Below are 24,230 nucleotides of genomic sequence, written 5' to 3'. Positions count from 1 at the left end.
GCCGATTTAGTTTGTTTAATCCCTGTTAAGGAGCAACGGAGCTGCCTGCTTCACGTGGAGCACAAAGCAGGATGTAAGAGAACAACAGGCTAAGTGCACAATTACGTGTAAATAGTAATTACTAATACAACGTTAATAATATCACATAATATATGTGTGTGAAAGGATGGCTGTAGGGGTGACGTCAGACCAGAAACAGAAACCGCAACAAGCAATGATGTGGCAAACTGAGACACGACTGTGTTCAGTGGTCTATTGAATAATAAAATAAACAGTTTAAACAAAATAAACAGCACGCTGGCCAAAAGAAACAAACAAACAATAATGAAACAAGTATCATGCTGGCTGTTCCTGCACGAGTAGCAATTGTTATTTTTAGTTATTTCTTTTTACCTCTCTCCCCACCCGTTCTCCACTCACGAACACACTCTCCACGTGTAGCTACAGCTGCAGGTCTTTATAGTGGTGACCGAAGGATTAACTAGCTAACAATTATCTCATCAACCCCTCGGTCACATTTTGCATGGGTTTACTAAAGATGTGTGACTGTCAGCCAATTCAATAATTACTAGTCGACAGTCACTAATTCTCACAAGGTATTTTAAACAATAAATAAATAGATGGTGGACGTAACTTGTTACTTACCTGTTCGTAGCTCTCCTGTCAAGTTCGGATGAAAGGAAAAATGATGATGAGATCTGTGTATGCGGTCCAGTTATGCCCTCAGGGGCAGGCATTACTGCGTCACAGGCTCTGACATGCAGATTTGATATATCTTATTCAGGTTTCAGTGTCTTTAGGCGATGTATTTTGAGTAATATATAGAATATTGGACGTATAGGATTACTTTGTAACAAACAATCAAACTAATCTTTATTTATCCACTTTTTAGGCAAACTTTTTGTAAGATATCTGTATTTTTTTTACTGGTGTATTTATTGAAATGCCCATTGTGAGTTTGTATTCACAGAATTTGTGAACACAAAAGTGCTATAAGGAATCGTCACCCACCAGTAGCAAGACATTTTAGCCTAACGGGACATGACATCTGCTCGCTTAGATTCTTGGGTATTGAATTGGTTAAGAATCCAAGGAGGGGTGGTGATCCTGATGAAATAAATATATGTTTTAAAAATAAAATGATGAAATAAATAGGGAGTGGGTAAAAGCCGGATGGAGACAAAAGTACCTGGACGAGGCAGTAAAACCGCTCAGATTGTTTTAAATCATATATAAAGTATTACTTACTCCCCATACATTACATCCCAACAGGAATTATCATTCTAGGATTTATTATTATTATTATTATTATTATTATTATTATTATTATTATTATTATTATTATTATTACCACAAACGTTGTCGGATGGAGGCAAAACTGCCAGGATGAGGCAGTAAAATTGCTCAGATCGTTATAAATCATACATCAATGTATTGCTCCCTCCCCTACATTACATACCATCAGGAATGACCATTATGGCTGTTTTGCTAAATGTTTATGCTTCCAAACAAAAACAATAATAATTATCACTTTTGGTGCTGAAGACAGCTCCCCGTTCTAGCAATGCAACAAAATATGCAATTTAAGTAATTGTTGTAATAATAACAATAATAATAATAATAATAATAATAATAATAATAATAATAATAATAATAATAATAATAATAATAATCCAGACAGAATGGCAGTCCAATGTCAGCTACCATCCGGACTGGCAGTTAATTCAAACATTTCTGTGACGTCACCCTTGATCTTTTGATTGATCAATCCTACGAATCTTCTAACTAAAAGTGGCTGTGTGGCTTTGAAGAGAAGGTGTGTGCGGGGTAGTATTTTTATTCACTAATCCACAGTTTGTGCTACGAATCCACAGAAAAGTATTACAAATTTCAAACGTAGGCCTAACACTTAGAAAGGGGCTTGTTTGCTACAAGTACTGCAATACAATTATACATTAACAATGTAAAAAAAAAACTTTCACAATACAACTTGTGACAAAGCTTCTTTATTTACAGTAACAGTAAGAATGGGTTTAAAGAGGACAATACCTGTATGTTTATTTGTTCAGCAGTGTCCGTTTTCCAGTGTGAACGCTGCTTCTTTTAACAAACAATACAAAACAAAAATAAACTTAGCAGGATGTGTAACTTTCAGACGATATCCGGCTTACTGACTTTAAATATCTTATTCACAAATGTAATATATATATATATATATATATATATATATATATATATATATATATATATATATATATATATATCATTTTAACGTACACAGTATTCAGGTCTATAGGAAGTCCACAATCTAAGAATTTCACCTCTATGCCGTCACGTATAAGGGTTAGCACTAGTTCTTTCTATTTTTTTTTCATACTGTAAGTAAAATGTTAAGATCTTATTCATGTTACAGCTCTTAGTAGTATTGAGTTTTGTTTGAAGTGATTATCTTGTTTAATAGAGCTAGATATGAGCTATCTATGGTGTAAGAGCAAAACCAGTGGGACAAGACATGGGACTGCAAGAAATATATTATTTTTATTAATAATAATAAAAAAAAAACCTTTGTAATTGGAAACAGTATTGCAAGTTAAATTTGTCACAGTTTAGTATCAGACTCTTCATGGAATGTTTCATATACATCAATAAAGGTAGTGATACATTTACAAATGTATTAATTTTAAGATACAATTAACATTTCACTTATTTAATTTTAATAGACAATTATATCCATTATATTTAATTGAATTACCGCTAGTTGGGAAATACATTTAGCTTTGCTGCTTATGACAGTTCTGAAGTTAGACTTTGTATCAATTTTACACAAATTCAAGGGGCAGACTGCTGTTACATTGTGTTCATTGCAATTGAGATCATCTTTAACCCCCACCTGCAGACTATCTGCAGAGGGTTAGTTCATTACAGTTGGTTTATCTTGCAGGCTATTGTTAGCCCTGTCCTCTGTATTCACTACAAGAAGATATCCAGTTAGTAGGCTTTAAGGTCTTATTTACTTCTTATGGTCATACATGGACACATTTGCAGACTGGATCATTTGCTTCGTTGGTCTGAAGCTGGTGCTGTTTTTAACAGCAGTCTTGATTGTTAGAATGCCATTCAAAATGTCTGTGGACACTTGATTACTTATGTCTGTTTTACAAGGTTCACCTGAGAGAAGAAAAAAAAAAAACTTGTTCTAATTCGGCAGTAATGTGTGGCTGTATTTATCGACCGCCATATCCCGTCAAGTCTGTCACTTGGTGCTGTAGGCCTATAACTTCAATTTCTAGGCTATCCAGCATATTTCTAAGAACAGTCTGTGGTAAAAGCGAGCTTGCTGTGCTTTGACTACCTGGTTGAAGAATGTATACTAATTTCAGCACAGTATTTAATTGGCATTCATCTTTTGATACTATTCACTGCCATCATATAAGGTACAGGTATATGTCATCCGAGCTGATTGGGGAAACCAAACAGCAATACAAAAATATACCACACTTTATTTCTGTTAGAAAATCATGGATATTTTGTTATTTACGGGTATAGAGACAGTTAAAATGACCTTTTTTACCCACTTTCCGTAGAAGGAAGACAGAAAGACACTATTACAGTTCTAGTCAGGGTTTATCTGGTTAGAAAAGTCATCAGTCAATCCTTCAGCCAACACCTACATAAATTCAATCAAAGAAAGTGGGAAGAACCATGGAATGATATCCATTTTTTAAAGGGATAAGTTGGTCATACTTTATTGTTTCTAAAGATTAACAAAAACTGTTTTATACACTATAAACCTCACCAGGAGGTTCTGTAAACGCTCTATTTAAATGCATTTCAGGTTCCAGCACCTAAAACTCTACAGTTTCTGATTTATACTTAAAATCCAAACATCCATTTAAATGGATACAGGGACTGAGGAGGATAAAACAAATAAATAAACACATGTGGGACCCAATTCTTGGACTTGGCTGGTACAGACTAATATATTCACAGGTAGTGCTAGACTCTAAACTGGAGAAGGATCACTGGATGCTTATACAGGTACATAGACAGAAAGTTTAACTCAGGCTAAAATAATAAAACATATATTAAAAATGCCAGCAATATCAATCAATCAAAAGATCAAAGGGTGACATCAAAGAAATGTTTGAATTAACTGCAGGTCAGGAGGGTAGCTGACATTTGACTGCCATTCTGTCTGCTTGTGGCAAAGTGCCCCGCCCCTGTGTGCATTTGTGTGTTTTGTGTATGTATGCGTGCGTATGTAAATGTTGGTGTATAGATTGGTACACGGGATATAAACGGGTCTGTGTTTCACGTGTATTTAAAAAGTGTAGATTTGTATTTAGGCACGAGGAGAGCACAAATCACTTCACGTGCTGGTTAAATGTAATATGTGAGCACGGGGTTGCACAGAATTAATTCACGTGCTGGGATTCAAGTGAATAATTAATTAGTAATTGAATCCCAGCACAATAGTATATATAGACGCACATTTCTTGCACTCAGGGTTGGGTGTTCGGAAGAGGAGAACGGGTGAGAGAGAGAGGAGAGTTAAAATAAGTAAATCAGTAAAAACGTAAAGATAAGTTTGTTTGTACTCACCGTGTCTGTCTGTCCGTGCACCGTTTGTTTAGTGTTAGTCCGTTTTGTTTGTCTGTTTATTTTGGCGCAAGTGCCGTGTCCTGTTTTGTGTACTGTTTAAAACCTTTTATTTGTTATTAAACGCTGAGTGCAGCCATTGCACTCAGCTCATCACCATCACCGTCTCTGTGTATTCCTTTTCTGGTCTGACGCCACCCACTCTGGCCGTCTTTGTGACACTGCTTTATTATTATTATTATTATTATTATTATTATTACAACGATTACTTAAATTGCCTATGAGGGGCATAGAGATTGTAAAGCTTCCTTGTCTTGCATTGCTAGAACGGGGAGCTGTCTTCAGCACCACAAGTGATAATTCTTATTGTTTTTGTCTGGAAGCATAAACATTTATTTAGGAAAACAGCCATAATGATAATTCCTGTTGGTATGTAATGTACGGGGAGGTAGTAATACATTGACGTATGATTTATGACGATCTGGGCTGTTTTACTGCCTCCTCCATGTACTTTTGTCTCTGTCCGGCTTTTACCCACTCCCAAATAAAAGGTAATCTTTATTAATTATGTAGTATGTACAATTTCATTATGTAGTGTATGAGGTTTCAGTATGGAGTATGCAGTTTTCAATATGCAGTATTTGAGGTTTCATTATGTATGCGGTTTCAATTCAAATTATGTTCCTAATGGCGCCTAATACTCAATTCCAACTGTAGCTTTACAGCACCTTTGTTGAGATTTACCAGAGAGACAGGCAACAGAAGAATCAATGCAAGCCCCTTTTATTAAAACAGTAAACCACCAGCCAGCCGAGTACTTAAAAACCACCCACGCTCTCACTCACAGGCTCTTAGGGTGACACAACAAATAACTACGATGAACATGAAAAATTGAATACAGTGATAATTCAACATTTTCCCCAAAACCCTGTAGTCCCAGCGTCATTTGCGCCTATACACAAACTCCGCACACAAGGACCACCTTCAATGTAGAAATGTTTAATTGTACATATACTTAAAACAGAACTTATTTTAGAGTCAATGCGTTTTTTTTAAATGTTAAACATTCAATGTTAATGTTTCTTACAGTTCTCACTGTTTTAAACCATAAAACACAAAACTTTTTAACACTTGAAAATTATGGTTAAATTGCACATACATTTACAGATTTTTTTACAGTGTATTTACACAACATTAATTTAGAGTGTGTCTGAAAAGCAGTGTGGATTGTGTTCCTGCTTTTGTGTTAGCATTTTTTGAAAGGAAGAGGGTAGGTAGATCTTTCTTCAAGGAAGTTGGATTATGTAGCCTACCCATGCATTTATTGATTAATATGGTGTTGCAAAACGGCGTGCAGAACTCCTAATCGTCAACTAGATAGGTAATTATTTGTCATAGAATGCATCTGAATTTAATTCCGAAAGATTGTCAGACTGGTCGGAAATTATTTGTAATTATAATAATAGTGTGTAGTGTACTTGTTGTGTTTAATTGGATGATAATTGTGTCTGAGTGGCGGGTAAAATAAACCACGCTTTTACTTCGGATCTGAAATCTCGATGTGATACACGAAAACTTTTTAAATGACTCAAAGCTTTTCATTTTGAGATTTGGAAAGTAAATAACTCGGTGTTTAGTACTTTCCCCATTTTTGCTATTTATTATTTTGCAACCTTCAAAACGTTCTTGCTTGTGGTCCTTCATAAAGATATTCTTGACAATAACACACAAATGTCCCTGATTTTAATACTATAACTTTAACATATTAAACGTACCAATGCAAGATAGAGATGAATGTGTCGCTGAGGCACATACAAATGTTCACATCTGAACCACCAGACTAATTATGTTGATGAAAAGAGGGTTGCCTTGGTTACAGTGAGTTTTGCAGTATAATACCCGCCGATGCACATCTCCCCTCCGTTGAGCACAAGGTTGAGAAGGAGTGAGGTTAACAAACAGACCTGCTCCACGTCTTCAGCAACATGTCTGCTCTCTGCCTTTGCCTGTAACACTGAGTAAGTATTAATACCAGTTTAGACCTGTCGCCAGTCATGTTGAAACTTTCTGAGAAGTCAAATGAGCAGACGGGGACGCAAATTCTCCTTGATGCGATGTCAAATGACAAGATCCATTTGGCGCGTTTCATTTTGGATGCTCTAGACGGGAAAATCGTAAATGACAGGACAGAAAGGGCACAGACCCCTTTAATTCTGTCGGTTCTATTACCTGACCCTCAGACGAGGTCTAAATTTATGAAGCTCTTACTGCAGAGAGGCGCAGGCGTGAACTGCCAGGATGAGACGGGGCGCACTGCTTTGAGATATGCATGTGAAAGTGGACACCTGGAGCCAGTAAAAATGTTAGTTTAAAATAATGCTGACCCAGAGCTGGTAGATGCATGGGGAAATACAACTCTGATGTATGCGGCAGTGGCAGGACATACACCAGTAGTGCAATTTTTGGTGAGAGCGTTTAAAAGATTAAGAATTGAGATTGACCGACCAAATCCGGTTGGAAATTCTGCAGTCCAGATCGCCAAGCACCTTGGGTACAGAGGTTGCGTCCTAGCGCTTACCAACAACGATAGGAAAACACAGGATAATGAAATGTATAATCGGCATGTTCTCGGCACATGTCAAAATAAGAGTCATGCATTGGATGAAAAGTTTGGGAGAAAGTTTGCAGACGTTTTACAAGAAAAAAACAAACTATAGCTATGCGTGCCCGACTCTAGATATGAACGAGTCTTTGGGTTTTAGAACTAGGTTAGAATCTATGGATTCTATAGATGAAGAAGCAGTCAGGGAAAGCGACAGTTGTCTTCAATCGCTGGGGCTCGCTTTTTCTAATGTTCTTACTCCAAGACCTAGTCTGCGGTCTTGGAGTGTGAAGTATGTAAATAATAACCATAGACGTTTGGAGAAAACAGATAACGGCCATGGCTATGTACCACCATTAACCCACATCTCGAATCTTCACAATTCCACCCCATATTCGCCAACTAAAAACGCCTCCTTCAGCAATTCAGCTCCACCATACATCAGCATTTCTGTGTCAGGCTATAGGACTTTTCCCAGGTCTCTTGGCATTCTTTTAACTCCGATTGTCCCTTAACAGCGGCAGCAAGGAAGAAACGGACAACAAAAAGCAAAACAAATCATCCCTAGACTCCGGAATAAGACGATTTAACGAAAGTTATTACCAAAAAAGATGTAGTTTGCCAACATGTTGGCTGAGCCTGGCGCCTCCTGAACGGCCACTGTTACCTTTGCGTAAAAACAACAGTGCAATGAAAAACGTACAAGCAAACTTCCCAGCATCTTCAAGTACTGTAGCATCATCACCAGCTTCTACTACTTTTACAATCTTGGGCAATAAGCTGTTTAGACGATTCACTTTTCCAGAGTTCAAGAAGACTGGCAAAGATCTGCAAGAGGATGACTGTAGTGATTCTGCAGTCAGTAGTTCTGAGTCTAGTACGAGGGGACTGTCAAGATCAGAGACTTTTCCGATGAGCAGAAATCACCCTCAGGTCGGCAGCAAACCCAGCATCGATAGTATCAGCGCAGTTAAGTGCGAATTTGACTTTCAGTTAAAAAAGTACTCATTATTATTACCTAATTCATGTGTAAGCCATAGGTAATACCAATGTGCATTTTGATTGGGAAACTATACCGTGCTGTTATAGCAAAATAAATATATGTAGTAATTTTTTATATATATAATAATAATAATAATAATAATAATAATAATAATAATAATAATAATAATAAATGATTCGTTTGCCAAATTGTTGTACATAATGCATCGTGACCAATGCTGTGTTTTTGTACTGTATGATGTTTAGGAAAGCCAAACTACTGTGTAGTTAGCTAAAACTACGATAAACTGATAGACATATTCACAAAGCATTTTTCCCAGTTCCAAATTTTCTACATTTGTATGTACATTTTGTTAATAGCTGGTGTAAATGCTTTGTAAATAATATGGCTTTGAGCATTAAACGTTTTGATCAGTGCCTTGACACATGGTAAATTTGTCCACATTAAATTGATTAAGGCAACAGCCGAAACCTTTGACTAATGGATTTTTTGTTTGTTTTTAACAGCAGTGGAAGACCAGTGTATATACATTTTAAAATGCAATAACTAAACAAAGAATTAAACATCGTATGTAACAGATTTAAACACATATTAGTGTTTATTTTAATGGTTTGGGACTAGCTGACACGCAGAATAAATAAAATGTCCAATGTAAAGTATATAAATATTATGATGTTTTTAAAATCTGCATAAGATGTGTTTAATTCTTAAACATTATTTAATGTGTATGGTGTAGTTCTTCTGCCTATTTTAATAAAGCTATGCTTGTATTATACTGTAAATACATTATAGCCTTACTTACATTCATACAATACTCATGTAAATGACACAATATTTTGTATATGTAAATATGTCAAATGACTTTTGTAAATATTTCGTTCATTTCCTGTCGAACTGTCCTCAGAATTGACTTAATACTCTCCTCGGGATAATGCAGAACATAAGTTTTTGGTTTTATTTCCTTACTAATTGTCATACTTAATACACAATAAATGTTTCATATTATGTGAAATGCATATCAACTTTATTGTTTATGTATGTATTTACTATTTTGTTGATCATTAATGTTTTTGTTTCTCAGTCCAGTAGGCTATCTATATATTGCTTGTGTAACTGATTGTTGCAAATCGTATGCCAGTTATTTACATACACAGATGATTGTAAGCGTGCATTTTTTCAAAAATAAAATTAAACATTTTGTGTTTTTCTCAGTATTTTCATCTTTGCTTGACTACATACGATTCACATGACTAAGTCTGAAAATAAGGCCGTTAATCTTTGTCACAAGGAAATCAATACAGATTTGCTGCTGAATGTCCTGACCTGATGCTAATGGAAAATTTGCCTGCTCTAAAGTGACTTGTCCCAGTTAATCTTAGGTCGATTTTCTGAGCTACCTATAGGTCTTTTCCTCTTTTGGAGTAAAAACTATGTAAAGAGTATATATAACAGAAACATTGTCTGTTTTGTTAACCAGTTAAGTCATGAAGGTCATAAATTACATACTGGAAACGTGGCATGACTCACACCCAACCACTGCAAAACTGGATTCTACACGCGTTCGTTCCACCTTATACATTCAATGAAAATAAGGTTCAGACTGTGGAAGCAGTATTCGCGAAATGTGCGACTATTCTCTATACACTCAATCATCTTTTATTGAAGAAAACCATGCATGGACGGCGTTATAGGCTCACTTACTGACTCACTGTGTGACCTTGAGCAAGTCACTTAAATGCTGAATCATATTTTTGCAGGAAGAGGGAAGGTAGTGGATACAGGGAAATGAGGATAACATTTAAGCAATATATATATATATATATATATATATATATATATATATATATATATATATATATATATATATATATATATATATATATATTACAATTATGGAGACGTTTAATTAGCGGGTGGGGACTAGCCCCAGCAGCCAGGAGATGAGAGGCCAGAGAAAAATACATGTTAGCTGGTTTTGATCCGAAACTGGGGAGAATAGCTGTAACAGGTATTTTATTTTTAAAGACAATCATTATCATTTGGTTAATCTCCATAAGCTATTCCAATCCATTTCATTATTTTGTTTACATAATTGTACATTTCATTATTGATATGTTAAGAGAAAATTACACACACACACACACCGTTTAAATTGTACAGTGTAACTTACTGCATCCAAATATGAAGTTACGCAATGTAATATTTTATTGCATACAGGTGTGCTGTTATTTTGTGGTATAAGCGTTAAAACGTGTTACACCGTGCACTGCGGTTGTCTGGGCATGCGCAAATTATTTTAGCTCAGAAAACAAGAAACGACCATCTGAAAGGTGTACGATGTACTGAGTTTGGCCCGTAAAGTTATATTATATATATATATATATATATATATATATATATATATATATATATATATATATATATATATATATAATTTCACAATTCAGCAAATGTATGTGACTTTAATTGATGAGCAACATCTCCGGCTTACTGTGCTCTTACAAATGTACAAATGTGCCAAATTGACAAAAGGCAGCTTTTACGTACCATGTTTTAGTAAAACAGTATTTAATCTTTTCTAACGTAAAAATAATTCTAGTTGTGTAAACTCGTTTAGAAATTATGTATTTTTGGCGTTGCATCAAGACTATTGTTTGCATGCAAGGTTGTATTTTTTTCATAGTGTTTCTTTGAAAAATGCAATCATGCTCTGCTGTAACGTGAGTTGAAACGCTCACCATGTGGAAATACTAGAAAATGTGGTACAATTTAGAAAATATATTTAACCACAAGTTTTCAGATGGTTGATCACTTCAGCTGCATCTACCGTTCCTCAAAATTGTTTTCATAGGTTTACATTCTTGCAACCTGTCTACACTTTCACCCAAATATTGACGAATACTGCTAATATCCAGCGTTACTGTGCATTTTCTTATCTTTGTTTTATTTGACTTACTACATAATCAATTACAAAATATAAATGAAACATTGCTTTTTGTAAATTGATATATTGGTGCTCTGACACCCGATACGCATGCCAGCGTCAGTGACACACTGTACTTCAAATAACACCATTCACACATAAAGTAATGGGCTTCAAAGAGAGAAGCGTAAAAGGTCACCACTGAAACAAATGTCACATACAATTGCTGTAAGTTATGAAAGTTTAATGTGTGATTTTTATGGCATCTTTATATTGCATTGGTATACAGTTTAATGCACAAGTGCTTAAAAAATGTTTCCCCCAAAAACTATTTTAAGTGGGAATTAAACATGATAACGATTAGGCAAATATGCGTACAGACACGCAATTAAAATGAAAACGACATAAACGTTTAACGCGTGTAATTAATCTTCACAAATAACTTTAAAAAACGACTGTTATAATTAATTGCAATGTATCTGTGCAATGGAATAGCACACACCTATTACACAGTACAGTACAAAAAAGTACAGTATATCTATCTGGTTGTAGCCTAATATTTTAAGTGACAACTTGGGGCAGGGTTATTATAGGGGCGCAGCCTTAGCTTTACACGGCTCAGTTCACACATTATAACACTACATCAGGAACGCATCTCGAAATGTAAAACCCAGCCATACAGCTGCCGCGTCCTTTCAGAGACGGGGTATCAACAACCTCAGCTGCAAACACAGAGCTTGGAATTTTGCTTAAAGAATAGATGTTCAGGGATCTTGATCATGGAGCAAGTTGCAATAACTCCCTTTACTACACGGCTTCCTTAAGACAAGGCGCAGTTATCTAGCAGCATACTATTGGTAATTTCAAACAGCTTCAGCTGCAATTTAGTTGGTTTACAAAAAAAAAAAAAAAAAAAAAAAAAAAAAAAGCATACTGGTCTGGACCAGTTTTTGTCCATACCGCTACAGTGTACTACTGCCGCTATACCTATACTGGAATATGGACTGAACAGACAGCCACTGCAGTTGTCGGAGCCCACATCTATCACCGACTTTCGTCTTAGATTGTGACCGTTACACAGATATTTGAAGTGTGAACTCCTCGAGACAGAATGGACCTCAACAGATTCAAGCCCATGGACAGCACTCGCGTATTGTTCTGTGTTTTTAGTAAGTATTGCATAACTTAGTACATATAGCTTGTACATACAATTTACATAGCACTTCACGTTGCTGTTGTTCTTTACAGTAGATGCCATTGATATTCAATCATGCCTACCTGAGAGGTTTATTGTAGTGACTGTATGACGCTTTTCTAAAACGTACTTAAAACGTTTCACTTCATAAACTAGCGTGCTATTTTATATGTGATTAAGGAATATAGTTGTTTTGCACAGGACAAAATATTGATATTCTACAAGCAAGTTCATATAAATAATGGCCGCATTGGTATCAGCGATTAAACACTAGCCTATTCATTTTCCACAGGCATTTTGGCTCAGATTTTGGCAGAGCAAGAAGTGGAGAATCTGTCAGGTTTATCAACCAGCCCCGACAAAGATATATTTGTGGTTCGAGAGAATGGGACAACGTGTCTAATGGCAGAGTTTGTGGTCAGAATAGTCGTACCGTTTGATGTCTTAGCCCTCAATGGTATAGATGTAAGGAAAACAAATATTTCTTATTTATGTATATGTTAATTTTATAGTTTTTGAGCAATATACCACATGTTAAAAGGTTTACAAATCAGAATATTTAGAAGTATGTAAAATCTTACTGCAATATTAGCAACAAATATTTGCAAAGAAAGAAAACAATGTTAAAGAAGCCGTGCTTCTGTATTTTAAGTACTTTAGAAGACAGGAATACTCAGAAAAGACTACCAACAATGAGTTATTTTAAAGGTAGTTGTAGGGGATGTATGTTCTGTCATAATCGAATCTGTGTGTGTGCGTGTGCGTGTGCGTGTGCGCGTGCGTGTGCGTGTGTAAATATTTAAAATCAATTCTACATTTTAAATATTTATATTTTATTTAGCTCATCACAGAACAAGCCCAAATTACAGTTCCGCGTGGGGCTGAAATACAAGGTAAATGTGGTTCTACAGAAGCAGAGCTACAGATTTCATGGATTAATGATGCTTATACATTTCGTCTCTTCTTCATCAAGGTAAGACATATATTTCCAAAAATCCTGTGAATGTTTGGTTACAATAGGGACAACACTACGTTAGGCATTTCACGGGACATGATAGCTTTTTAATTGGTGAGAGCTGAATTGGCGAACCTCACATGCTTTAATTTAATCTCTTTTTTATTAATTTAAAAGAGTAATAGATAAAAAATATACAGTTGATTACTAACTAAAATGTTAACTATTTTATTTTAATTTTTTACAGGAGGCACATAACGTATCTAAGGGTCAAGATGTTTTCTGGAAGATCAATAAAATCCAATTCGTTTATGACACTAAAGAACCTTCGCATTTCATTAACGCCGTTAATCGTAAGTATCTGTTAAGTGCCTTGCAGGTATTTTAATGAAAAATGTAATACTGTACAAGCCTACGCAACACCTTACGATATAGATTAAGCGACAAATATTTAAGGACATTTGTGTTTTATAAGTCTTACTGAAGTTTAACCAGAATATACTAGATACTCACAGTTAATGTAATTTTACAATTGGGATAATGGAAAAAGAAAGAGTGGTGTCTGATGCCATTGTATTTTTAAATTAAGACCACAACCCTCAGATTATAAAGTATTTGAGGGGACATTTCCTTTGTGAAGCTATGCGCCTTTTTATATGCAGTATCGGTACTAATAAAACTGTAAAGAAGGCTACGTGCGATTTGTTTTAATAACATGGATTGTTCAAACGTAGTTTTACAACTGCGATATATTATAAAGCCTACACGCCTTTTAATCTAAATGACCAATCACTATCTATTTGTTAAATATTGATTTGATTTTTATTTTTTAAATGTTCTTAAATGATTGTTCAATTAATTTTGTTTGCTGTATGTATTGGTTTCCTGTTTCTATGAGGTCTACCTCCTTGTTGGTCTCCCATAAGACATTTTCACCATGGTACTGTACCATAGTATTTTTAACAGCACCATGGTACTCATGTCTTGTACCATGGTACTGATGCTGTATTGTACTGTGGTGCTATACCATGGTACTGGTGGATCTTTGTACTGTGGTGCTATACCATGGTACTGATGCTGTATTGTACTGTGGTGCTATACCATGGTACTGGTGGATCTCTGTACTGTGGTGGTATACCATGGTACTGGTGGATCTCTGTACTGTGGTGCTGTACCATGGTACTGGTGGATCTTTGTACTGTGGTACTGTATCATGGTACTGATGCTGTACTGTACTGTGGTGCTATACCATGGTACTGGTGGATCTTTGTACTGTGGTGCTATACCATGGTACTGATGCTGTATTGTACTGTGGTGCTATACCATGGTACTGGTGGATCTCTGTACTGTGGTGGTATACCATGGTACTGGTGGATCTCTGTACTGTGGTGCTATACCATGGTACTGGTGGATCTTTGTACTGTGGTATTATACCATCGTATTGATGTTGTTTTGTACTCTGGTACAATGTAGCCTTATAATTTACTGTGGTACTGATTGAGTCTTTTACTGTAGTACCTTTCCATTGCATGGTGCATAATCTGCATTATAGTAGTGGTGCAGTACTAAAATGCAGTACTGTAGAAATGACTGCTTATTATTATAGCAGTAACAACATATATTTGCATGCATGTCCAGAGATAATTTATCAAACAAACTGAATGTTTCTATACTATAATATTTGGTACAATAAAGTATATTATTATTATTTATTTCTTAGTAGGCACCCTGCAGGGCAACTTACAATTGTTACAAGATATCACATTATTTTTACATACAATTACCCATTTATACAGTTGGGTTTTTACTGGAGCAATCTAGGTAACCACTACTCCACACTGCTGCACAGTATATCATACTGAATCTACAATTATCATTATACCATTATACCAATGTGAACAGTTCTATAAATTATACAAAAACACAGATTTACCTTTACGCAAATTTACCATGGTGAATTTATCATGGTATTTTCACACTATTACCACAGTTTTTCTTTATATTTGGTATGGTTTCCTTATTATTTTAGCATACCTTAACTGCGATTCACCACACCAGCTGTTTCAAAGAAATGTTTACTATAGTACACCATGGTTATCTCATGGTCCAGTATAAAGCACAGTGAAGGCATGTGAAAACCATAGAGTAATTGCTTGGAACATAAAGATGATGCTCATCTGTCACTGTTCATATTTCTTATGTTAATCATAATAATAATGAATTATGCTTATGAAGAGGCTTTAGTTAAATTAATTTTTCCTATAAGGGGATATTAGTATGCTGCTTCGACTTCACAGATGAATCAGATTTTGTGTTTTTTACAAGCTTTGAGTATTTTATTTTCTTGAGAAATGCAGTTGATTTTCAAGGTTTCTGTTAGGTGACATTGAGGAACATATAAATATGTTAGGTTTTGAAGTAATTCAAACTCCATAAATGTTAAATTGTTGCTTATACCGTAAAACTAAGTGTTTTAATAATTCGCAAAGGTTCTGTATTTTCTCTGTTCAGCCTGTGTTAAAGCCTGTCAAGTCTAAACATTTTTTTGTATTTTAATGGTTAATATCTCTTCTTTGCATAGCCTCTAAACTGAAGCTGTATGGAGTTGTCATGTTTTGTATTTTACTGGTCAATACCTATGGTATTCAGAGTATTCTATGGTACATGTTATACATTGTACCATGGTACACATGGTATCAAAACATGTACCATAGTATGTCCCATGGTAGTACCATGGTATACCATCGTTTACCGTGGTTTTCTGTAAACTTTCATATGGGCTAATATGCCCTTACAGTGGATTTCATTGCTGCATTATGGCCTATTGAACAATGCACCAAACTGTATGTCCTATAGTACAGTTATTTGCCAGTTTCTTCTTTCTCACTTGAATAACTTTATTATGACAATCACTGACAATTACACATATTGCAAAAATTACACATCCACCTGACCAAAAGTGTATCTGCAATACATAGCAATGTTATATTATTTTACAATTATTTTCTATCAGTTATATCTTTAATGTGATGTAATATCATCACAAATCACAATACAGAATTGTTCCCACAGCAACTGTGAACAGTGTTCAAGCATATGCTGATATTTAGAATGGCCCCAAATTATTATCAAACTGCTACAGTATATTCTAGCTGTTATACAACTAGTTATATAAACGGTGTCTGGTGTTAAATTTGACAGACTGAATTATATAAACCTGTTCTTTTGCAGACCTTACTGCGCTAGATAATTTGTGCCTTTAGTGATGTGAACAAGGAAAGAATAAATCACTCCTGGTGGAATATACCAGTGGAACTGGATCTTCTGTGATTCAGACATGTTATTATTCATAAGTTCTTTTTTATTAGTTCTGGTCTTGCAAAATAAGTGTTTTGGAAGAACCCCAGGCAAATATTAGTGCCTTTTTTTGTCAATGAATGTCAACGAAATGAGTTGCATATACAGTATAGTTTGACATAAAACTGAATACATCCATTAGTATAAAACACTCAAGTGTATGATATTATAAATATTTGTGCCTCTATCTAGATCAGTTCTAGCCATACAGTACATAAGACTATACAGTTACACTATGTAACACAATTTTTGTTCCTGGGTAGTAAGTGTTATTTCCTAATTACTTATGCCTCAAAAGTATAGAAAATGGCTATTATTCCCCACAAACTTTGCTTTTGTGACCAGGACAGTGATATTTTGAAATTTACCTATTTCCAATGAGAAAACGGAAGAATTTGTGTCTTTTCGTTCACATAAAGTCAGAAAAAAACAACATATGAATCCAAATTAACATGTATTTATACTAAAGTAATACAAAAATGACTACAAAAGATTTAGAAGTGAGTAGTTTTTCGAGATTTACGATTATACTGTAAATCACTTTCACTAATCAGCCCCCAAATGTAGTCTCCCATCATGTTCTCGTTATACTGTCCTTGGTAGCGGCGTTCAAAGTCCAGTTTATCCTGGTGGAAGCGCTCGCCTTGCTCCTCCGAGTACGCTCCCATGTTCTCCTTGAATTTATCAAGATGAGCATCAAGGATATCGACTTTGAGGGACATCCTACAGCCCATTGTGCCGTAGTTCTTCACCAGAGTCTCAACCAGCTCCACATAGTTTTCGGCCTTGTGATTGCCCAGGAAGCCCCGAACCACTGTGACAAAGCTGTTCCAAGCCGCTTTCTCCTTACTAGTGAGCTTCTTGGGGAATTCATTGCACTCCAGGATCTTCTTTATCTGTGGTCCGACGAAGACACCGGCTTTGACCTTTGCCTCAGACAGCTTAGGGAAGAAGTCTTGAAGGTACTTGAAGGCTGCCGACTCCTTATCTAGAGCTCTGACAAATTGTTTCATAAGGCCCAATTTGATGTGCAGTGGTGGCATCAGCACCTTCCGGGGGTCCACCAGTGGCTCCCACTTGACGTTGTTCCTCCCCACAGAGAACTCGGTCCGCTGAGGCCAGTCCCGCCTGTGGTAGTGCGCCTTGGTGTCCCTGCTGTCCCAAAGGCAAAGATAGCAGAGAAACTTGGTAAAACCGCCATGGAGACCCATCAGGAATGCCACCATTTTGAAGTCTCCTACGACCTTGATGCCATCTCAGAAAAATGCAGATATGTATCCACTTAGGCAGCTGGAACTAAGCTGAACTGGTGGGCTTAAGACCCCTGTATTTATACTACTATTTATATTACTGGAACGTTCTAGAAGTTACTCCAAGTTTACTCAGCACTGAATCTATCTGGAATGTTCTGGAAAATAGGTAAATTTCAAAATATCACTGTCCTGGTCACAAAAGCAAAGTTTGTGGGGAACAATAGCCATTTTCTATACTTTTGAGGCATAAGCAATTAGGAAATAACACTTACTACCCAGGAACCAAAAAAAAACAAAAATTTGTTACACGGTGTTATATGATTATATTTTCATTTAAACAGCATTTATGTATACATCTGCTGTATACACAGTTATCCATATGGGAGATCACAAGGCTTTATATTATGATAAATTGAACTTTGATCAAATTAGTGTAAGCTTGTTTTGTTTTGTGTTGCTATATGACACTGAATTTAAGGTCTTGGTAACTATGTAGTTTGCTACTGGTTCATAGATTGTACATCTATTTTTCTCTCAAGCTGGAAAACACACTGCCAGTTCACACCATCTGTCGGCCCTTGTGACCCCGGGTGGCAGGTCCTATGAGTGCCAGGCTCAGCAGACACTTTCCTTGATTTCCAGTGACCACCACAAAGGTGTGACCATCTCAATGTCCGAGGTGAGGATCCAGCCCTTTGACATCAAGAGCGACTTTATGTTCAGTGAAGGTAAGCAAAATAAATAAATAAATAAATATTGTTCAAACTATACAACACAACACAGAAGGAATTTTGTCTTCAAGTTGTATGTTGAGAGGGGGAAGGTGTTTATAGCCAACCGGCTTCCATATTTTGTTTCCCGGTTGCGCCGGTCTATTTAAAATAAAAAGGTTGTACAAAACAGAAAACACAGACTGAACAAACAAAACGGTGCGTTGGCCAAAGTAAATAGACAGACAAACAAAGTGGCGAACAGACAAACAAGTACCGTGCTGGTGCTTCCAGCGCGCAAGAGCAATTGTTATTTCTTTTTAGTTTTTACCTCCTCTCCACACCCGTTCTCCACTCACGAACACACAACCCCGAGTGAGTGAAACGTGCATCTATATATACTGTTGTGCCGGGATTCAATTACTTATTAATTATTCACTTGAATCCCAGCACATGAACTAATTCTGTGCAACCCTGTGCTCACATATTATTAAATACTTTAAATGCAAGTGAAGTGCAATCCCCGTGCCTAAATACAATTATACATTTTAAACACTTGTGCTCATTACCCGCATTATATCCCATGTACCAACTACAATACACCAACATTAACATACGTAACATACAACATAAAACACAAAAATACACACAGGGGTGAGGCACATTGCCACACCCGGCCTGTGCTATAAATAAAGGGCTAACTTTTATCAGTAACTGTATTGCTTCAGTGTAGTTTTGTTGCCTCACACATATTTTAGTTCTAATTAAAACCATTAATATTTACTATCAAATCATAATGAATTATCAGCCAATACAATGATTGATAATATCGCAATAATCCATAATTCTTCCATCCCTCCAAACAAATGTCTGAATTGATTTTTAATACAATAAGTTAGATTAACTTCTAGATTGGCTGAGAAATTACACATCGATAACAATACTTTCCACAAGAACTGGAGTAAAGAGCTGGTTCCAACATGAATATGATTTCACTATAAAACATATGAATAGTTTTGTTCTGTATCAGTACCTAGCTACCTCTTTTTCTATCCAAAAGGTCAAACTTTTTTTTATTAAATTTCCCAAACTGTGATGCCAAACTCAACAAATTGTATGCAGGGCTTTAGAGATTAGGGTGTTGTCACAGAATCTTGCAAGAAGTCACACACATGATTTAAAGTGCCCAATATTTGGAAATAATACTAACTTGGAGCCATCCTTTAAGATTGTTGTTTTTTTTTTTGTTTTTTTTTTTGTGTTTTTTTTTTATTTCGGTCTAGATAATTGTTCTCTTATTTCCAGGTTAAAATTAGCTGATATCAAAAAATCTAACAGCTTTGGTACTATTCTGAGGCATACACCAATTTATGAAAAATATATGTTCTACATCATTAGATGCAATAAGGATACTTCCATTAGCTTTTGAATTCTCAACTAATAACACAGAAATAATGTCTTCTTCCTCTAGTATTATAATATCCAATTTAATTAGCATAGGTACATTTGCTTATTTAATCTTAATTTTCTTAATTTTTTCTCTTTTGTGTACAAACCCAAACCTCTGAGAATAATTAAACAGTATACTTATCTTAATATGGCATAATTTCCACACACACACACGCACGCGCACGCACGCACGCACGCACACACACACACACACACACACACACACATATATAGTTATCAGCATTCCCCATACATTATATAAAGATACTAGAAACAACCACATCACGGGAGTATGTATCTACTAAGTTAAAGAGAGCTTCCAATTCAACCTGGGCTATCTATCCTTAATATCAATGTGATCCTTTTGCATGGACAGGATTATGTTTACATCCCTACTCGTTTTGAGTACCAGGGCTTTGTTGTATTGCATGTAAACAAGCAATACAATCAGTAGGATATTCTGTTAGTGAGTCAACACTGGGGAACTCAACACATTTCCATGTTGGAAGAATGCTCTAAAGCACACTTTTAGCCCTCATTGATATACTATATGTTCTTGCTTTTCTTTATAAAGGCACACAGGTCATTGTTGTGCATGTATTTTATTTATGTATTTTTTGCTGAACACTGGGAGTCTTTTGCTTATGTATTTACATTTTTACCATGAAAAGACTTGGAATATGGCATCCATGAGTGTCTTGAGAGAGTGGAGGACTATGACAATTAGCTCTCATATCTACATTCACTGGGCACACAGCGAAAGGCATGCAAATAAACAATGAAACCACTGATATGATGATGTTAACTTGAATTGTGTAATTGAAAAGAGGATATTACATGAACAGTCATGGCAAATTGTATTAATTGAATGAATAAGGCTGAATGGCTGAAGAACAAAGAAATATTTAAGTTTATTCATACATGTAAATGAAAATGAGAAAATTGAACCATCTGGGCTTGAAAATTTACTTTACCTTATGTGAATGCTGTATCCTCATTTGCTTTACATCACAGTGTGATCCACCTTGTCATTCTGTTGTTTGATGTGGCAGGTGTAGCGCACACACACATACACACACACACGCACGCACGCACGCACGCACGCACGCACGCACGCACGCACGCACGCACGCACGCACACACACACACACACACACACACACACAGAGAGACAGAGTAGAATTTTACAATTGTAAAGGTAAATGTATAATATAATCTTAAAAAGCAAGGTAAATTGCAAAATGACAATGCACATTTACAACGGAAATGTCACCTATAAGTTCCCCTGCTCAGTGCAAGGAAGGTTATTTTTGCAGGTCTGTTACGTATACAGATTGTTAAATTGTGCATGACTTTACTATAGATTGGACATTCTCATTGTACTTTAAGTTAATTAATTACTGTGTGTCCAAAATAAACGCTTAGTAAAGAAAAGTCGGTAACACTTTAGATTAGGGACCAATATAAGTGATTATAAACAATCTATAAACATGTTAGTAATGATGCTATTAACAATTATAGCATTATAGAAATAATAAGAGTATTATTACACACTTTTTGTCATTGCTTTTTGCGCTATTATTTATAATCGCTTATAATGGATATAGTCTGTCTGTCTTCAGGTCTGTTTGTCTTTCTATGCCTGTGTGCCTGTCTGTCTGTCTGTCTGTCTGTCTGTCTGTCTGTCTGTCTGTCTCACCAATTGTATGGGGTTGCTTTGTTTTTGCAATACACTTATCATACACTTTTGCCATTGTTTTGTTTTTGCTATTGTTTATAATCACTTATAACGGATCCCTAAAGTGTTACCAAAAAGTCTTCATCATATGTACTGACATGCATTCAGTGTCTTTATTAAATGTATTAAAATGTATTTTGCACAAGTATAGTGGATCTTTTGTTAAAATAGATTAGTTTTAACTGCTGAATACTTGAGAACTGACTTCTTTTCTTCACCCTATTCAACTCAATCGAGAGGGTTTCCATACTTATGGTCACCACTGTGTTTACAGTCCTTTATATCTTTTTTTGCCTTGTCTGTCTAAATTAGCAAAGGCATTACAATTACTATCAGATGATGGTACTAAACAATAAATACTTTTTACAAAGCGCTATACTTTTGCTGATGTCTTTAAAAAAAATATGTCTTTTATAACTGTTTTCTGTCACAATTTGAATAATATGTATATTTATTTATTGTTTCGATCTCCTCAGCCTATAAATGTATAACTGACCAGAGGGAACAGCTAGAAGAAATGTTGCCACTAATTTTGGGCATCATCCTGGCACTCATCATTGTAATTACTCTTGCTGTGTATCACATCCATCAGAAGATGACTGCAAACCAAGTACAGCTTCCTAGAGACAGAAGTCAATATAAGAACATGTGATGACTTTTACCACCTCTCATCTGTTACAGTCACTGAATGATGAGTTTTATCTTCATAAATACATTATATTTATTAAAGTTGTGTTTTACAGGTTTTCCATGAGGATGTTGCTGTGAGTTTTTCTTTTTCATATTGTTGAAAACCATTAGTAAATATTAATAGGTCATACATACTGGCTAGCTATTATTTAATGCATACTCGATTAATATGTAGTAACAAACTGTAAAATAATCCATTATAAATGCATGAAGCACATTTTTAATGCTGTATTTTAAAAGGGAGGCACAGAAAGTACAGGAGTAGAGTGTTACTGTATGATTTTGTCCTTTCTTGGTTGTATGTTTCCTATGACTATGACTTATTGTACATCATCAATCAACACACTTGAATGTATAAAATGTAAGATGTGTAAATAAGACTATTAAAGCTATCAAACTGTAACAGGAATAATTGATTAACAGTACACAGTATGCTTATGGCTGGGGTAGTGCAACATGTGTCTTCATAGCATTACATGTTTGATCATTTATTGCATTACAAAATAGAGTATTCATGTCATGATTTGCATTATGTGCAACATACAATTTAATTAGATGGCATTGAAATCAAATATGTAAAGTTATATTTAAAGAAATAAATTATGTAACCATAATATTATGTGTACCGTATATTTTATGTTAATTAAACACTTGTCCCTGTCTTTTCTGTGAAATGGCTTTGTGCGAGTAATCATTTATTAATATCAAATCTGAAAATGAATACAGCACTTTGCTTAAGGGTTCCCTTATATTTTATGTGGAATTGTTTTCAATTTTATGTAAGTTTTTAACTTCAGTTCCAGAGGAAGGACCCCCCCCCCCCACTCACATTCAGGCCCGTATTAAGGTATTTGGAGGCCCAGGGCTACTAACATTTCAGGGGCCCCCTTGAAACCCCCTCCCCCCCAACCATAATACTGTACAATCAGCTGTTTATTTATTTTTATTGATTTCTTAGCAGACGCCCTTATCCAGGGCAACTTACAATTGTTACAACATATCACATTATTTTTACATACAATTACATTATTTTTTTTACAGATTATTTTACATACAATTACCCATTTATACAGTTGAGTTTTTACTGGAGCAATCTAGGTAAAGTACCTTGCTCAAGGGTACAGCAGCAGTGTCCCCCCACCTGGGGTTGAACCCACGACCCTCCGGTCAAGAGTCCGGAGCCCTGACCACTACCCCATGCTCTGCGCTCATGCACAATCTCATACAATACCAACACAATCATGTCATTCGAATAGGCAGTGGACAGCGTTACCACTCACATCACAGTAGCTATGGCATGCACAATAGTATGGTAGTCGGCACTACCACTAGCTCTCATTACCGACCACATCGTTTCGAATTAAATCAACGTAGTCGGTGGGACCATGTTATCAGGCAGCGCAGCATGATATGACATTAGACAAAAACAGAGTGTAATCGGCGCTACTCTCAAGCCTCCTTAACATTGCAAAGTATAAAGACTCAGTTGACTTACCATTGCTAGATCTTATGTTTCTTGCCTTCAAACTTGAGAACTTCTTAATAATGTCTGTTAAGTCCATTTGGTGAAGCAGGTCATGTTCAATCGACATGAGACTTAAATGATTGAGTCATTAAATTCAGTAATTTATTAAATTCTCTCTGAGGCGGAAAAATTACTGTCTTTATTCTGGCAATAAGGGGGCCCTTGCTCACCCAGTGCGATCTCACCTCCTCGGTTATCGGACCCCAACATGCCGTATCGGAGCTAGCAATA

The 24,230-nt window shown here is 35.8% G+C and overlaps 1 protein-coding gene across 1 annotated transcript; it reads left to right on the top strand.

Annotated features, from left to right (window-relative positions):
- Positions 1-11,748: 11,748 nt before the first annotated feature.
- LOC117402651 (lysosome-associated membrane glycoprotein 5-like) lies at positions 11,749-23,148 on the top strand. The gene is made up of 6 exons (XM_034004005.3): positions 11,749-12,296; positions 12,615-12,787; positions 13,164-13,295; positions 13,525-13,630; positions 18,427-18,615; positions 22,261-23,148. The coding sequence occupies exons 1-6, from the start codon at positions 12,239-12,241 to the stop codon at positions 22,434-22,436; spliced, it is 834 nt and encodes a 277-aa protein (XP_033859896.1). The 5' UTR covers positions 11,749-12,238; the 3' UTR covers positions 22,437-23,148.
- Positions 23,149-24,230: the final 1,082 nt, after the last annotated feature.

The sequence above is a fragment of the Acipenser ruthenus genome, chromosome 5, assembly GCF_902713425.1.
Source record: "Acipenser ruthenus chromosome 5, fAciRut3.2 maternal haplotype, whole genome shotgun sequence".
NCBI classification, from domain to species: Eukaryota; Metazoa; Chordata; class Actinopteri; order Acipenseriformes; family Acipenseridae; genus Acipenser; species Acipenser ruthenus.
The sequence above is the reverse complement of the archived record's forward strand: the minus strand, read 5'-3'. Positions and strand labels throughout refer to the sequence as shown.

Coding starts and splice junctions, on each gene's coding strand:
- LOC117402651 (XM_034004005.3), top strand. CDS start 12,239: ATGGACCTCAACAGATTCAAGCCCATGGACAGCACTCGCGTATTGTTC. Junction 12,297..12,614: donor CGTATTGTTCTGTGTTTTTA/GTAAGTATTGCA, acceptor CATTTTCCACAG/GCATTTTGGCTCAGATTTTG. Junction 13,296..13,524: donor TTCGTCTCTTCTTCATCAAG/GTAAGACATATA, acceptor AATTTTTTACAG/GAGGCACATAACGTATCTAA.